The 19,027-nt window shown below is 32.9% G+C and overlaps 1 protein-coding gene across 1 annotated transcript; it reads right to left on the reverse strand.

Annotated features, from left to right (window-relative positions):
• Positions 1-647: 647 nt before the first annotated feature.
• LOC124362344 lies at positions 648-15,733 on the reverse strand. Its single transcript, XM_046816772.1, has 5 exons — positions 15,589-15,733; positions 6,842-7,113; positions 5,279-5,397; positions 3,140-3,436; positions 648-729 (listed from the first exon to the last, which is right to left on the reverse strand). Exons 1-5 carry the CDS (start codon positions 15,677-15,679, stop codon positions 717-719), a joined length of 792 nt encoding a protein of 263 aa, XP_046672728.1. The 5' UTR covers positions 15,680-15,733; the 3' UTR covers positions 648-716.
• Positions 15,734-19,027: the final 3,294 nt, after the last annotated feature.

Genomic DNA, 19,027 nt, shown 5'->3' on the forward strand with positions numbered 1-19,027 from the left:
TTAGTTCTCTTTTGGCAGAAGTAGGATTCTCAGACCAGTATATGTATATATATATATATATATATATATATATATATATATATATATATATGTGTGTGTGTATATATATATATTGTTGATCGGAAAAGGCAATCAACTATGAAACAAAAATATTAAAACTGGAGTAAATTGCAATAGCCATAAATATATACTTTTTGGCAAATTAACTTTACCAAAATTTAGTTCTTAAATTACTTAATTATGTTCATTTAATTTTTATGGTACGTATTTTCAGTTATGAAATAAAACTTATTGAATTTATTTAAATAAATACATGTACAACAGAAGTAATCCTAGAAACTTGTGTAGCTCTATAAATAACATGAAGTACTTGATCATCATCTTGACATTTACAAAAAAATTAAATGTACAATCAACTTATATGGAAGTGATGTTTATGAAAGAAGATGTTAAAATACATCTTCGCATTTGTTTAATGTCCTTATTAATTTTAAGTCCTTATAAATAACTTCTTATACTAAATATTATTCATACTAATGTTATAATTGCTTGCGGTGGTAAGTTTTTGTTATATTGAAGCGATCCAAACAAAGTTGCTTCCAATGAGGCTATCTGGGAGTTGGGAAGTACAAATAAGACTAAAAATATTTAATTTACATATATAATTTCTATTTACAAACATGTATGAGTAAGCAGAAGTGTGGAAGTGTGGTGCATTACTTCTTTGCCCTGAAAAATGAACAGACATATTTAATCAGTAAATATGTAATGTGTGCACATTAAAATTTATATTCCTTATACAACAATGTTAGAGGATGCATTTTTTACCAGCTACGATTACGAAACCCTCTAACAATAACTTGGATATCAACTAGGTGAAGCTGGCCAACCATGCGAGCTGTTTTTAAAACAGCGCAAGCTCAATGGTCACCCATCCAAAGAGCTGACACGCTCGGTTTAGCTTGACTCGCTGAACTTAAGATAACCGCTCTACGCACTAAACTGCAATATCCTCATCAATGCCTAGTACACGTAAAAAGAGTGCATGCAGTCATACCTCTTTGATTACATGATGATTATGTATGTATACATATGTATAGCTGTTATTTATTGGTTTTGGTTCCTCAAACAGACGTTATAGCATTTTTATTTTATGAATAAATCTATTTATTGCTTGTTATGTTATGTTCTAGAATTGTATTGTTGTTATATCTTTAATTTATTTGTTAGTTGTTGGGTATTTATTGGCTTGTTTGTTAAATTATGTATATGTATATAAATATTTATCTCATGTAAACACATTATATTGTAGAATTTATTTTTAATGACATTGGAGTTTTATATGAAAATATTTAGCATCTTGAAGTCTATACTTATTATGCATGAAGTATGAAATTATAATTGTAATGCTTATTATATTACGTACTTACATCTCCTTTGACAATCGGAATGAAAAATCTTAGCCATCACTCAAAGAGAGAAAGATTAACTAAAATAACAAAATAAATTTATTTCTCATTTCACACGTGCTTCGTGAAGCACAGGAAATGTATAAATGCATGTAATACAATTATTGAATAAAGACTTTTTGAACTTGAACTTGATTATAAAAATGTCGTGACTTTAGTGATTAACAGTAAAAAAACAGTGGTTAATTTGTTTACTGGGTGTTAAGTAGCAGTATTCAATATTGATTTATAAGCAAAAAAATTCATATATTTTCCAGTGGACCTTATCAGTAAGGTGTGTCTCTGTGACCAGTCACTTCTTTAGTGATGAATTAGAATAGCTGCCGAACTATATCATTCCTATTGGCCCAAGAAATAATACTACTGCCTCTATGTGGTTACAAAATCATGGTTTTATCCATTTCATTAACAAAAAATAGATCTTAAAACAATCTAATTTTTACAATAAATGTAGGGCTACTTAATAGTTATATTTCTTACGTCATCATTTTACTAACACAAAATTAAAGTTTGTAAAACAAACAGTAAGGCATTCATCAATGATTGTAATTATGTGATGAGAAAACACGACTAAGTTCTCAAAATGTAGACCCCGTGACTTACAAAAGAATTTTGTTTTATATTTTGTAAGATATTATTATCAGTTTATATAATAATAATATTGTATAATATACACAGGGTACTTTAAATACATGTCCAATTTTAATGCCCTTTTCTTTGTCAATAAAAGTGTCTTGCAGTTTTGTTTTATAGATTAATTACTCCTTTAATTTACTAATTTTCTAAGTGCATGGTTATCAATACATAATAGAAGATGGTCTGACTCTTTTTAACTCAGCCAATTCCTTCACTTGAGCTAGGTGAATAAACTCTTGAATCCACCTAGTTCCTTCAGCCTTTGTTCTCTCCGTCAAGTTTATATGGCTACTACGAAAACCTGCAGTTTTGATCCCCGACTGCCTTTTAAGTGCTTTTTACTCTGAGACAACCAGAATCCAAAATTGTGCATGTTAAAATGTAGTTTGTGTCCAAATTATACTTCCGGTAACTCAATTATTAGTAATTCCAGTATTTGGAGATACTTTCTTCAACCATATAGCTCAAAAGCTCCAATTACCACGCAAGTGATTATGGGATCTCGCAGTGTCCCGAAAATGGTTGAAAAGTATCGTTAAGAGTAGGTTTTATGTATTAACGAGGGACTTTATAAGCCTGATATTGTCTATCAAGAATGGTCTGAAACTTTTGTTTCATTGATAATTATGGATTTGTGAACCTGTCTTAGTTGATTTGCACGCTAAGAAATGGCCAGATATTGAAATACAAGTAGGATTTATCTCAAAAGTACGATAATGAGGTCTTAAACATCGAATATAATCACGGGTGATGATCACGTGGGTATTCTTAAACCAGAAAGCTCTGGCTACATTAGAACTTGGATCTCAAATTTTGAGTATCCCAAGTTACCCATATGATACTCTTCTATTGGTGGAGCTAGAAAACAAACAAATTTCAAGGGCAGTTCAGGAACAGCTAGTCTGTTAATACATCCTACGTTATGATTTTTAATATATTAAGAAGAGGACAGTATTATGAGTACCAACCACATTCCAGCTTTCCTTTACTCCTACTGTTTCCACTTAAGTCGTAGGTAAAAATGGGACACTCACCAACCGTAGGAAGAGCTTTGCGAGGAAGACGACGACGAACTGTAGCTCATACCACCAGGGTAGCCACCGGAGTAGCCCTGCTGGCACGTGTGACAAGGTTGTGGAGGCGGCGGTGGTGGCGGCCGGGGACGCTGACACGGGTTGCAGGTCTGTTGTGGAACGTGGTACACAGGTTGAGGTGGTGGTTGTGGAGGTCTGCCACACGGTGACATAGGGTGTCCACATGGCGGTGGTTGGTAGTACGCTGGCTGACCACATCCCATCATACCACAACCTCCTTTTTTAGGTATCATAGACCTAGAGCATAGATCAATGGATCATTACATAAAAAGTCACCTTTCTTGCGATGCCTCTTCATTATTTACTGTTTCACTTTTAGAGCGTAAATTTGGAAAATGTACAAGAATGGAGAGCTTCTGTCAGGCAGCTGAAATTCATCTTTAGATTTCAGAAGTAACTCAGCATAGTCAAATTTGTAACTCAAAATTTTAAAAAATTATATATTTTTGAGACTATTTTCAATAGAAAAGTAACATTTATATACTGTCAATAAAGATATGATGATTTGTTCAGAACTGATTGAAGGGCGCTTCGATGCTTACATCATCAAGAAATTAGACAAACTGGTTCTTGGTATCGTTAAGCTGAATATTTTTGGTGGCTTTATCATTTCCTCAATGTTTTATGCTTATTTCAATGTTTTTTTATATGTTTATTGTAGACTTACATAGTATGTACGAAATATATTTAATACAATCAGTTATATAATTAGATGTTTTAAAATTCATTGCATAAATTTTGAGTGATGTTATTTCTTGGTCAGCCTTTCAGTGAACTAGTTAAAACAAAAACGGAAACCATTTCACATATGAATTTTTAATAAACGTTCCCGAGAGTCTATATTTAGTATAGAGAGTATAGTATAATAATAGGTCTGACAGGCAGATCGACTATCGGGAGGTGATTTGGGATTGCTCCAGCTCCACCGATTTGGGCTCAAAAACTTTCCCACAGTTGTCACGCCACCATTTCCCACTTAAATACAAACTGGATGTTTTAAATGTACTCTAGATATATACTGAACTGTATACAACCCTCTCTATATATTATAAATACCTTGATTATTGTCATAAAATTAATTATTTATGGTGTTTTTAATTGTACAGTTAATGTTTTAGAGAGATAGTATTAATTTTTATCTAAGGTAGTAGGTTTTACTATGTACCACAAGTTTACAATTTTTAATTAGTTCAATGGTTCAAACTCATTGTAAAAAATGAATTATTTTAATAGGCAGGAAAGTGTCAGTACATTTCGTTACACTTATTATGTCAGACAGCTTCTCATAATGTTTTTGAAACTGACAATAAAAGTATATGAATTGTCTTTTTTATAAGATATGTATGTATTTAAATAAATTTAAATAGTTAAATTAATTTTAAAAGTATTTTATAATTGCCTGTTATACAATGAATTAATGACTTTCTAGTGTAATATAAAAACATTAAATTCAATCTCTATAGTATATTTTATATACTTACAGTAATATATGCATACTTTTATACATTTAACTTGATGATATGTTGATATTAAAGGATTTTCAACCCTACGAATTTCTTAAGAAAATATGAATTGCAAGAACTGACAGGGAAGTACATTACTTTCACTGATAATTTCTTGAAAGCTGGATCCACAATGTTTTTTATTTGTTAAGAATGCCATTCAATTATAATAGATCAACGTAAATGTTATGGCATCTAAGAACAGGTGTACGAGGTGATTGAAAAGTAAGTTTCACCCCCCTCTTAAAAGTTTTATTATTTTAGATATATAACGGTACTTATTGTTAGTATTAATATAGGATTATTTCCATATCTTTATACGCTCTTAAATATTTGTTAAAGCTTTTTTGAAACTTTATAATTATTTTAAATGATACTACTATTTTTATTCAGATTTATAATTTTAAGGCATATATAATTTTCTGTTTAGTTATACCAGTTTATTAACTAGTACCACACAGTATTAATTACAAGATTATTGTAAGACAGACGATCCGATCTTCTCATTACTCAAGTCCAGGATTAATATAATAGTCTTATACAAGTATGTGAGAGGTAACCAAACTACTAGACTTACATTATTGGAGCAAGCATTCCGCACACCATGCATCCTCCTTTTTTCTTCTTGAATGTCCTTTTTCTTCTGATCAAAGGACTGTTGGAGTCCTCCAAATCTCTTTTCTTCATGTTTGATTCCTGTGAATATACAAAATAAAACTTTGCATTATTAATTAAATCCTCCTATCATGAGATAGTATAAAAAATATTATCAAGACAACTAATAATGGATCTTTTGTATCATTCTGCACTTTTATACTATTGTTTTAAGATGAAATAAGAAATATCGCCAAACTCTTTCCCCATCCACAAATTCCACAAACCAAAAATTGTATTTTGACAGAAACAGTTTTGTGTATGTCAAATATTTGCCATTTTAAACCGTTTATTTAACCAAGAATACTGAAAATTTAATCAAAATAAATTGCGATATCAATAAACATTTAATTTTTATTTTGGGAATTATAGATAAACATATACAAATATTATGTACTTTAAACACCATCAAAACCAGGCAAACAGAATAGCATCTCTATTACGATTTTAATTAGATGTCAAATCGAATTTGAAAAAATACAGTTATATGAAGTATTCAAATGAAAAGTTTTGGAAAAATTCTTTTGTTCCATTTAGTCAAACATCACTTAATTAAGAGAATATTAGCAACCAAAATCATTGCATTGTTTCCAAAAACTGTTTATTTTAACTTATTGGTTAAACTACATACTTTGCCACCTACAGAGCTGCTATACGACAGTAAAGTTAAAGAGCAGAGAAGGGGGAGGTAGTTGGTGAGTGGTTAAGTTATGAAATTAAAGAAGAACAGCCTTTTTTTTAAATATGTTAAAGTAGAAACAGGGTATAAGGAAATGAGAGGGTGGTTTGTTAGATTGGTAATTAACATACAAAGGGAATGCTTATGAATGCAGAATTCACGATTGATACAAAATTAAATTTACTGAACACTAGTTTATAAATGAAATGCAGATATGATGTGTAGTTAGTTACTTTTCTTATAAAGTGTTTAATTATAAAAGTATTTTTATAAATAAAATTGTTTTGTGGTCTTAGTTCGCTTTTTATTTTTTACTGTCTAGCTATGTTACAACTCGACTAGGAATGACCAGGGCGCAATAATTTTTCAGTTTAAATATGAAAAATAAATACATCAGTTTAATATAAATACATCATCTAAGGTGTTAAAGAACATCTTTTTTGTAATTACATAAATCAAAGTTATGTTATTAACACGATAATGAATAATGGGTTATATTGTGTTGTTTTAAAAATTGAGACATTATTTGAAAATAAAAAATATTTAACCTTAAACTAGTAGGACGCATAAAATCAATATGCATATATTTTTGTCAGTTTTAGTGTTCATTGCTGTTTTATACTGAACATTATTAAAATGTTATTAACAATAAGGAATAACACTTTTCATTTTTATATTACTATTAAAACCTTACTTATATAGATTAGAATATAAAAAACCATCTCTTCCAGCTCCATTCAAAAACTATTTGCAATCGTCTATTGTTTGTCAGTAAGTAAACATTCTTTACTTCAGTATTTTCCCCACCTGTAACGCTGTCGAGTTGTCTGGACTCGCCTTTGTGGTCTCGGTCGCATTTCCTTCGATCGCAGCAACAAAGGACATAATCTTTCTCACAATGGCCTCATTCTCGTCCTCTGCATCGTTTATGTCAGGATCAGAGTCGTTGAAGGTCGGTGATTGGCGCAGGACATCGGCCAACAGGAACATCGAGGACTCTGGATCGGACGTGTTGGACGGCAGAAGAAGTATAATGTCGGGGTAGGAAGTGTTCTTGTCAGGAATTGATGTATTTGAACCTAAGTAACGTTCAGCGCTGTTGACTTGTTGAAGAATTAAAGCATCATATAAATAAAATGAAAATTTTTGGCGAATTCTTGGTCACGCTATGTGTAGTGACAACATGCAGATACGCGAGTGTCATCAATTTCCTGTATACTATTTCCTGTCCCTAAACAATAAATATTTTTCGAAAACACTTAGTGTTTATAAATTCATAATTGTTATATGTTTGCACTCGTAGAATCCAGCATACAGCTCACATGTTTACGAGTACACACATACGGAGTTCAGAAAACATTCAAACATGTTCTTGGGGTTAGGATCGATGCATATTACGTCCTCGCGGGCAACAGTGCTACTACGAGCCGACAGCAATAGCCCATTCGCATTAATGGAACTGTCTAATAATCTACAATGCTAAGTTAGTTTTATTTTCATTTTTAAATGGGCACAAACAACCATTTATACTTTACTCAATAGAAATACAGTTATACCTTCGTCTAGTGGGAGAATATTCAAATTCATAGAGGCATATAAAGGCCAAAGTATCAAGCTGGAAAATCTCTCATAAGTGTCTAAAACTGTACGTTGCAAGTCTTATATTGTCATGCAGTGTAATTTTTATATATAATTTTAGGATTTAAGAATTTTTACAATTTTAGCACGTTAAAGATTCTACATCCTAATAATATTATAAATGTGAAAGTGTCTTTGTTTTTTAACACGTAAACTATTAAACCTATTGTACTGAAATTCTACATGGATATTCTTAGAGCCCCTGAAATGATAATTGGAATATAATTGTTTCAAAAATCCATATGGGCCCACTGGTCTGTTAAGCAGCAAAAATTCCCATCTTGGTCTCTGAAGTTGTGTGATTTGAATTGAAAGAGCCTGTTAAATATTTAATCGACTGTTCTGTGTAAAAATTGCATTGTAACAGCTCAAATATATCTTTAGTTAAATTAAAGCAATATTTTAAATTTTTTACTGTTACATAATGAAAACATAACAAAAGTAACAACACTTCTTGTTTCAACACCGTGGCAAAAAGACAAATCAATTGATTTATTTTGATTTTAATTAATGCACTAAATTGGTAATGCGAATAAATATATATATATATATATATATATATATATATATATATATATATATATATATATACGCTAAATTGTATAAATGGCAATAGCCTTATTTAATTTCAATAAACATTGAATCACAAAAAGTACTTGCTCCGCCGGGAGTCGAACCCGGATCTCTCACTTGCCGGGTGAATGTGCTACCATTACACCACAGAGCGCTTACTTTTTCCGATTCAATTATTTTGTATTTGGCCGTATCTGTCACATATGCGTTTAAATAAGCAAACTAACATATGATCGGAAGACCAAACACCTGTCAAACGACTTTTATTTACGTTAAATTGTATAAATGGCAATAGCCTTATTTAATTTCAATAAACATTGAATCACAAAAAGTACTTGCTCCGCCGGGAGTCGAACCCGGATCTCTCACTTGCCGGGTGAATGTGCTACCATTACACCACAGAGCGCTTACTTTTTCCGATTCAATTATTTTGTATTTGGCCGTATCTGTCACATATGCGTTTAAATAAGCAAACTAACATATGATCGGAAGACCAAACACCTGTCAAACGACTTTTATTTACGTTAAATTGTATAAATGGCAATAGCCTTATTTAATTTCAATAAACATTGAATCACAAAAAGTACTTGCTCCGCCGGGAGTCGAACCCGGATCTCTCACTTGCCGGGTGAATGTGCTACCATTACACCACAGAGCGCTTACTTTTTCCGATTTAATTATTTTGTATTTGGCCGTATCTGTCACATATGCGTTTAAATAAGCAAACTAACATATGATCGGAAGACCAAACACCTGTCAAACGACTTTTATTTACGTTAAATTGTATAAATGGCAATAGCCTTATTTAATTTCAATAAACATTGAATCACAAAAAGTACTTGCTCCGCCGGGAGTCGAACCCGGATCTCTCACTTGCCGGGTGAATGTGCTACCATTACACCACAAAAGGTATCAAATTTGGTTTGAGCATTAGCTAGATTCAAAAAAACCATTCGCCCCGTGGGTACAATACAGCGCAGTGAGTCCGTGATTATAGCAAGTGGAATCCCAAAACAATACACGAGAGAGTAAATGCAATTTCTATGACAGAATATCATCGAGGAGACATAAAATACATTTCTCACTGATGAGGTATACGGTACTGATATAATTCCTACACTGGACATTGAAGTAGGATGATATTGCTAACCAAGATATGAATAATGGTATGATGTTGGGAAGCAAGAACATGTTCTTTACTTTATCATCTTTACATATGGATGACAACTATCACATAATGTTAGTACTGAAATATGTGAGTATTATTGATGTTGATTTTAGTTTTTAATTTTCAGTAACAATATCTATATCCATATAATTTAGAAAACGACACTGTTTTGAATCCAACCGCATTACAAAATTATATATATTATATATATAGCTCTGTTTCTATTGTTTCATAGGGAAAAATAACAAACTCCAATTTTGCGTTGGAAATAACATTAATTTCAATCAGAATTTTAAAACCTGAAATGTTATTTACTCGCAATTTTGCTTAAAGGTCTTCTAATCATGAACACTGAAAATGGGTATTTAGGTGCATGATATATGACCATTCCATATGACATATGACTAATTCCATGTTTTAAATATAATAGTAGGCTACCCTATCGTATTACATAAGAAAGCTATAAACTCGACTTTGGAGTTCCTCTAAAATTGATCTTAAATAGGTTGTGTTACTTAAATCTTACGAGCGTGTAACAAATCTATTCAAACAAATACACGGAATGTTGCATAGGAATTGCGGGCAAAGTCTCGGGTATGTGCCAGTATTATTATAGTTTGTAAGACAACAACAATTGTCCGCTAATTTGCAGATGGCTTTAAGTGCCTCCAACTTAGCTTTAACAAATCCGGTGTTATTTTCTACTTCCATAACGAGTTGACAAACGAGTGTAATTTGTTCCTTGGGTGGCGGCGCCGCGGCATTTATAAGACAAGGAAACGTCCTGAGACACAGCGGGAACAAAGTACTGACGTCACGAGCATACTCGATTGTTATTCAGGACAGGTTTCTCATCACACAGCCCAGGGCCATATCCTACCACTAGGGAGCCCGGGTCTTAGCCATAAGTGAAAATTAAAGAATTTTGCTAAATTTCTTTTTCTTAAATTTGCTCTCGTTCAACTACCACTCTTAATTTAAAAAAATACACCACACTAAGTATTAAAACTGAACGACAGAATACAAGTCAGACCTATTGTGACCTGTATTCTGTAGTTCAGTTTTAATAATATGTGTTGTGTTTTTTTATTACTATTGTTAAGTGCATGTTATTAAAGTTGACACACAACATGGCGGTTGTGATTCCTGACTTATGCGTGTCACAACGCTCAGGTATGATTTGTTTATTTTAACCTAGTTTGTAAATATATGTTATTTTAGTTATTTACCTGAAGAAGAGATCAGATTGCAGATCTCGAAACGTAGTGTTACTTTTTTGTATCACTGAACGATGACAAATGTCTGGAAAAACTTGTTTCCCTCACATAATATTTATTATTTCACAGTGTAAAGTAATGACGTTAAATTTTTGTAGGTTATATTTTATTAGAACAATATTATACTCATTACAAGTCTAGAAGTTAAGAGTAAATTTGCACCGTATAGGCACACGACCAAACCTGTTTTTTTCTTTGTATTTAGAGGCACTTTTCCTAAGTGGAAAATTTTTCGTCAGGTCTCTAGTTTTGGAGTTCGGTATTGGAAGATCTCACAAGGATCAAACTTATGAAAATTTCTTGGGTTTAATTTTTATAGTTGTATTACCGTTAGAGTACTAGATAAAGAGACTCCAGGTTAACAGTTGTTATACTTTAACATGACGATGATTGAACATTTTTTGTGAGTATGGAGGCTTGTTTTAAGTTCGTCAAGTTAGATTAGATTACATTAGTTTCTCGTTTTTACAATATATTAAAGGAGGGGGGAGGGGTAAAAAGGTTTGTTAGTTTCAATGAGTCAAAATGGGCAAGGCCTGCGAACAACAATATCTATATCCTAATTCCTGTAACTTCAATGTGATCCAAGAGCTCCTACCCAATGCTGACGTCGACTTCATCACATGACTATGAGGTTCCATTTTGGTTTTTCCTAACCTCAAGCAATCCAAAATAATATGTTTAGCAGTCTCCTCCGGCTGATTACATAACCTACACCTAGAGTCTTAGTAGTGAGACCTAAGATGTACAAGAGTGTCCTTAATTGACCGTGTCCAGTAATGAAAGAAACAAACTCTGTCAAAATGTATGTGTTTCTCTTCGTCATCCTGTTCGTGAACTAAATATTAGTGCCTCTAATAAGTTTTTTGCCAAATGATTGCCCGGAGAAATTGATGGCAGTGCTCATCTCTGAAACATTTCCTATTCATTTGGCAGGGAGTAGACTTGCTTACACCACAAGCCAGTCCAGATCTAACAAAGGGCATTCTTGCGTTTCGTCAGTGATTTGGTTCTTAAACCGGCAGGCCCAGGAACCCAGCTGAGATGTACGGAATTATGACTGGCTAGATCGGATTATATTAAATCAATCCATACCACTCTTGAATTACATTATATCGAGTTAATGACCGTAAGAACAACCTGGGCATCAGATAATATCACTTATATGATGATCAACATAATCTCTAGTCAGTCTCATATTACCATAAGCTAAAATAGCGTATATTTTAGCCTATGCAATACTCACCAACAGTTTCCCTGAGAGCTGTTCTGGAAGATGAACTCCATACTCCATAGCTATAACTACCCTCCGTCAAGAAGTAATGTGTGTACCAAACTAGAACACCTTTATCTAAGTTCTCTTATTCTTTCTACAATCCTCTAGGGAGCGGATGGTTACGACAAAGGGTTTGCTTAATACTTTTGTCATAGTGTCACGTATATAATATGGATCGTATACAACTTTGGCAATAATGGTGAGATCCGTACTAATCGAGCTTACCCTCCAGTGGCAGATTTAATTAGAAACACGAATTTTTATGTTTCAGCCATGTTAGAAGTCCTAGAAGAACTTCAAGTTCATCTGTATGGCTGATTGTAAAAGCTCATGCTATTAACAAGCAAGCCATTCTTTGCAAGCTGGCAAGTTTGTCTTTGACCTTGGCTTGCTCTACCTTTGTCCACCGGGCTAGTGAGCCACAGGTTATTTGGGGTCAAATGATAGCACAATATAGCCAACAGATCATGTGCAGTTTTATGCCCCAGTTCGTGCTAACGAAGCGCATGGAAGTCATGAAGGCCTATTTTGCCTCTTGGAGCACGTTATTTAGATGTATTCCATTTCTAGAGTCAGTCCTAAATGTCAAGCTGTGGCAGACTAAGAAAGATAAGCTCTTGTAAAAAATTATTCCATTTGTAACCCTTTTGATACACTCCCGTTTCAACATCCACTAACGCCAGTGCGTCTGACGATTGTTTTCTTTCTAAGGATAAAGTAATAGTTTTCAAGAAAAACCCGGTCGTGTGCTTATACAATGTAAAGTGGATCTCGGCTCATCAACTACAAAGGCTGCATTGTAAGATACGTATAATCAAACAGCTGATAAAATTCTCAGGTTCACAGCCTTTGTAGATTGATTTCTCAACGTGGAAAATTTCAGCTCCTGTTACCGGAAAGGTTAGTTAATCGAGTAATTGTTCCTGGCACGAGGTTAGAATGAAACCCGAAGACGATTATTTTCTCTGCATTTATTATAATTCCTAGGCACTCCTGGGATTCACTACCGGAAGCGTATGGGGGTTTCCTATGACCTTGGTGGGGAGCCAGGACAATGCCAACTTAAGTGATAAACACTCTTAACGCTGCAGTGGCTATGCATAAGTGATCAGCTGATGAGCTCAGAGATGTTGCTTTGACATGCGACATGTAACGCCATATGGCATATCCTCCACAAACTATATGACGTTAGGAATAAAATATTTTCACTTCCCGTACTGGAAAAATTTTTGACTCGTCTATGTCTTCAATTTGATTAGTATTTATACTAAGGTTTTTCACAACAAGAAACTCAAAATTCAGTTCACACTATATCACTGTTCTTACATACTTGATATTTAATTTCACCGTTTTGTATACCGGTCTATAAAATACTTTGCAGTTGGGTTTTAATTTTAAATGAAAAAGTATCTTTTAAACAAGAACCGTTAGAATTATATATTAAATCTATATAAATTTGTACGGCGCTTTAAATACATATTTATGTTTCAAGTATTTATTGTCTAAACAACTACAACAACCAAAAGCTTTAAAAATAATTAAAAATAGCCAGAGTGTCCATTTCAACAGTGCCATCGTCAGCAAAACCGACTAAATTTACAGGAAATTTTAAAGTGAGACTTCACTTACTTCTTAGTGACAATTTCAAAAATTCCTAATACATAATTTCAGGTTGGAAAATGGCGTCTAATGTTAAAATTTCTTTTTGAGCACACCATATGTTTTTGAAATTTTGCACATAGACAAATATTTTAAATCACTTTTACTATTGTCAATTTTTCTTTTTGAAGTGCACTTTTAAGAGCTAAAGGCTAGTACATGTTGTAATTTGTTTAAAAAGTACATAGGAAAATAATTACAAAATATCTGAATAAAAGCTCTTGATTATCTAAAAATATATTCAAGATTTTAATATTTATACAAAACCATGTCATTTTGTTAATACTTCAAAACTGCAGCGAAATTAGATTATATTATTTGAGTGAACGTAAGTCATTGTGTAAAAAAACTACAAACTTCAACCATAAAAACGCACCAAGTTCAAATGATGAATTCAGCCCTGGCTTCATGATACTCGTACGTAGTGTGAAATGAAAGACATTGCTGCGTTCAGCACAGAACAGTTTCAATAGACGTATTTCAGTGCTGTTCTATTAATTGAACTCTGAAAACATTTTCTTCGCGTGCTTTAAAAGCTGCATGAAACATCAATACTCACACATAAAACAGTCAACGTCACCTTTTTGAGTAACCCTTACAACGCTTTATTGATATTTCACTCCGCCATGACCTCTTCATTGTTTGATGGCTTTGTTTGTGCAAAATGTGTTTTACAATGTGTTTTTTATGTGTGTACAATATTCTTGATTACATAGAAAGTAATGATACTATTCTCAGACGTGTTTTTTTCGTGAAAAGTTCATTCACCCTTAAACCATTATTCATTTCATTATTCATTGTTCATTTCAGCCTTCCATTAGCCAAAAAGCCCCACGACCAGCCCTTTCAAGAAGCCACATAATCCTGAAGTTCATCCACATTAGCTGTAGCATTAATTATATTTAAATAAGTTACATAATATTTAAAAATCCAATTCGTAAACCTTAATCACTTATCGTATACTAGAATTTTATATTAGTTGGGAGTATAAAAGGAATTGAGACATTTTGCCATTTTAGTGTTGATAAAATCTAAATTCTACGTTTCGAAGAGTGATGTCTGTCCTCTTCCTCACGTATCAAAAATACCTATCACTTTATATTAAGCATATACTTATATATTTGCATGCTTAACTCGAACTTATATGTATGCTCTTAGGGTTTTACACATAAGGAAGAGAACAGATTTGTTCTATACTGAGTAATTTTTAATTTTAAACAAACAATTATAGCAAATTTTCGATATCCTGTTATAATTGTAGTTTGAAATATTATTTTTGTCTAGATTAACAATATCAAAAGCTTGTTTAATCACTCTCTTCTATCCTGCTTTACTCTCAGTAGTTTACTACAACCATACAGTGCGAACTTAGTGATGATATATAAATAACACTAAGTTTTAGACAAAGTTAGTGATAAAAGTCCCTTTAACGCCATTTACGTTATTTAAAACTGCTATGGTCTGCTATAAGTGCATTATATCGGGCTGTTTTGATTGGTTTGTATGCAAGTCTACTAATTTCAAAAGCTTTGAAAATAACTTCTCCAAAAACGAAAAAAATTTCATTCCTCTTGGAATTTAAAATATTTATTTAATACCCAGGTTCAAAAACGACTATCGTTGGTACATATTAAATAATGTGAACGTTGTATTGTTACTAATTCTCGTATTTCAAATTAATATAATGACATAAAAAGAAATCTTAGTAAATTTAAATCTTTTATCTAAAAATATGTTGCTAAAAAAGTTTATATCCTTATCTTTAATTGATTCTTTAATACCTAATTTAGTAATTTAAACTCATGGTATGAATAGTACTCAAATTAATTCCACCACTTGCAGACACACTGGGTTCTGGTCGCAATTGTTTCTATTCAAGTAATTAAAACCTCTATTTCAATTTTACATAGGTGTATTTATACAAAATTTAGTTTTTAAAAATCCAAACATTTTTGGAACTTACTCTGAGCCGCAGCCAGTGACGAAAGCTCCGAGTCCGCGCATGCCTGCTGGGCAGCCAGGAACCCCAGGATCAGGACACCGTAGCGTACCATCCTCAGAACTAAGGACGCAAATCTGACTGTAGGTGTTTATAACACCAAACTTACGGGTGTCATTTCGTTGCGGTGTCGATTCGAAAGATTCCAGAGAGCCCCCTCCTCCCCCGCAATTCTCTCTCAAGGTCAGTTCGAGTTAATGACATAACAATAATAAGACTGCGCAGTGAAATTGAAATAAAGAGTTTTGTATTATTTGGATAATTGCGGGAAATACCCGAGACGGGGAAGCTCAGAAACAACCGTTGTGGCGCCGCCGTTCTATACTCTTTAACAGAATTGAATCATCATTTAATCAATCTACCTAGTATTTACTCACAGTAGTTTACCCGGATTTACAAAGTAGTGAATGTAAACTTATCTTATACCTATCATAATTAATTATAATGAAACGATTTTAGCACTAATTACTGCAATAAGTTGCTTGAGATCTTATATTGAGATGTTATTAATAACGTGAAACAAATTACCTACTATACACGCTTATGAGCATGTTATCTCCTTAGCTGTGCGATCATTGTAGATAATATCTATATTTTTCATTTTAATACTTAAATGCAGTTTTAAATGTTTACAAAATATTTTTGTCTATGATATTTTTACCCAAAATTGCCAATTTTAAATAATAACTTTAAAAAATTGAATTAACTATTTATATAAAATTATTATACAATGCTTATAAAATGTGCCAAATTGAGAGGAATATTTAGAATTAAGTTACTGCGTTAAAACTTTGTAGAAACATATTTCATTTAACTTGGATCGTTAAGCACATGGTTACATTAGGAGGAGAGTGAAGGTTTGAAAATAGTATTTCAATTTTTTATTTTCAATATCTTTAATACTTAAAATTTAAACAAATCTACTATTATTTGTACGATTGATGATTGACAATAGTGATGATTTTGAACATAGTATAAAGACTAATGAGTTGCTCAGGGTCTGCTGAATTAATATGGTTGATTTCTTTCCACAACAATTACGTAGCAGTGTTGTTTCAAAGAGTAAATTTGAACATTAATTATATGAAAACATCTAAAAATATACTTATGAACCTAAAAATACTGGGAATTACTTAGCACAAATGAAGAAAGGACTTAATTTTGATAAATTTCAAGTCTGCCCGAATCGGTTACCATGTTAAACAAGTTAGTATTTTACCCGATTTGTAAGGATTTTAAATAAAAACAAACTATATAAAACATATCCAAAAATCCTTACTGATTAATTAAAAAAAAAATTAAATGTATGATGTATTTGCCATATCCCCATTATTCCACTTATTAGGTAGAATCAAGAGACGATAAAGTTACATCATCATTAATCAGGGTTATACCTTTTTTAATTTATTTTGTAGAAATTCTGTTTTTATTACAGAAATGTTATCGTTAGATGTCTCTCGATTAAGACTAATATAATATTGCCAATAACCATTATATATTTCCTGAGTGTAAGCTATAGAAAAGACAAAATCCGACTTTATTATTTCAACTAGATATAATGTAGGGTTGGTAAATATAAGGTAGTAATATAAGTAGTAAATCAGTTTTTGGTTAGGAGATAACACCATTATGAGTACATATCCTGATTATCGTTCTACTGACTATTTTTCCAAGAAGATATAGATGAATACCACACCCATTCTTTATCAGAGTAAATATTTAATTCAATGTATGAATACATTCCATTAATATATTCCATTTTTGAGCGATGTGGAGAATGCTAATGTACCGCCAGCGTATTCCACTGGTGAATAGGACTCGCGCCCTCTAAAAACCAGACCGACCCAGGCACTGCTTTCTCTCTGGACTGCTTTCTGCATTACTTTAAAGGGTGCCTACATAAGCTATCAGAATGTTTCTACTGTATGGGTCTGTCGGTTGGGCAACAACGAAGCTGTATTTCCGTCCTTCTCATTGCTTTTTTCAGTTCCACCTCTACATATACAGAGACACTGTTCCAAACCTGTCTGACATTTTCCGAACTATATTGACCGCTGATATTTGGCCAATTGTCTTCTCGAGTGCCCTTCTTTCGTTATTCCGTCTGCAACAGAAGAACATGCACCTGACGTCAACATGCTCCGCGTTCCCATAAGAGCACTCCTAGATTTCAAACTCGCTCATCTTAAACAGGTACGCTCGAAATTTTCATGGCTTGTGAAAATCTGGGTTGGATATAAATTTACCTCTCCGTGCTTCAGCTTCACCCATTCCTGCAGGTTCAGTCGGCCTGGTCGTCCTCTAACATCCAACAGTTCCTGCTAGTCCCTCTTGATACGTACTCGTAATCCGGTGCGTTTTACTGCTCTGTTCCCCTCGTATACCCTATACTATATCCCATAACATCATCAACAATCACTACAGCATAAGTGTTATTAAAATCTCCCCTATCGTGCAAAAGTAGTCACTTCTTTAACGGCAACGCTTTCTATGTTTTCCGAATTTTATTGTACAGCAGAAATGATTCCTCTGGAATACACGCATGTTGATTCTTATACACTTGACATACCAAGAGATTTCTCCCCAGATAATCAAGACTTTTTATAGAGAGATAATTTTTAATAGAGAAAAACAGATCCAAGAAATTAGGTGGTTCGAGACCAAACCTTCCTTCTTTAATATGAAAACCATCCTAGACAACTTTTTATTTATGAAGACTGTGTTTGCCAATAAAGTGCAATCAATTAAAATTTGCTAATATTGTTTTCCACGTCATATGATTCCAAAGAATTTTCAAAGATGATAAGTTGATTATGGTGATTTCAAAAGTGCAACATCAAATGTATATGTGTAGTGAGTGCTTAACTGGATTCAATTAATTAATATGAACCAAAATCGATGTTTCTTCCTTAGAATATGTGTTTTTATTTCAGCGCATTCCCTCGATCGATGACTATTCAATATTTATTGGCTACATTCTCTAATTCAAAAGATGAGACGAGTACTCGATGTCTAGAAAATGAGAAACTTTAGTTTAACACGATTCAATATTTAACTGTATTTGGACGTTCAGTCCTTAATTTTTGAGGATAGTTTAAGTGTTTTGGAATTTATTTTCCTTTAGTAAACCGACGTTTTACAAACCTCATATATGAGGGCGAATCTTGTCTAAGTATAGAGGCCACACTTAATGGTAAAGGAGTGGAATTTGGCATTGGAAACCAGATTTCAACAGCTAAAAATACAGCCAAAACCAACATTTGCCAATGATTTGGACTCCATTTCAAAGGCACAATCCTAGGACGTTCTTGGTTTGCTAATTGATCACACGTCTTGTTAAGAAAGCAGTCACTCGTACAAAGTAACACGGTTACATCTGACTCACTTTTCGCCCAAATAATTA

Source organism: Homalodisca vitripennis, chromosome 5 (genome assembly GCF_021130785.1).
Source record: "Homalodisca vitripennis isolate AUS2020 chromosome 5, UT_GWSS_2.1, whole genome shotgun sequence".
Lineage (NCBI taxonomy): Eukaryota > Metazoa > Arthropoda > Insecta > Hemiptera > Cicadellidae > Homalodisca > Homalodisca vitripennis.

Coding starts and splice junctions, on each gene's coding strand:
- LOC124362344 (XM_046816772.1), bottom strand. CDS start 15,679: ATGGTACGCTACGGTGTCCTGATCCTGGGGTTCCTGGCTGCCCAGCAG. Junction 7,114..15,588: donor GTCACTGGCTGCGGCTCAGA/GTAAGTTCCAAA, acceptor AACGTTACTTAG/GTTCAAATACATCAATTCCT. Junction 5,398..6,841: donor ACAACTCGACAGCGTTACAG/GTGGGGAAAATA, acceptor GTATATTCACAG/GAATCAAACATGAAGAAAAG.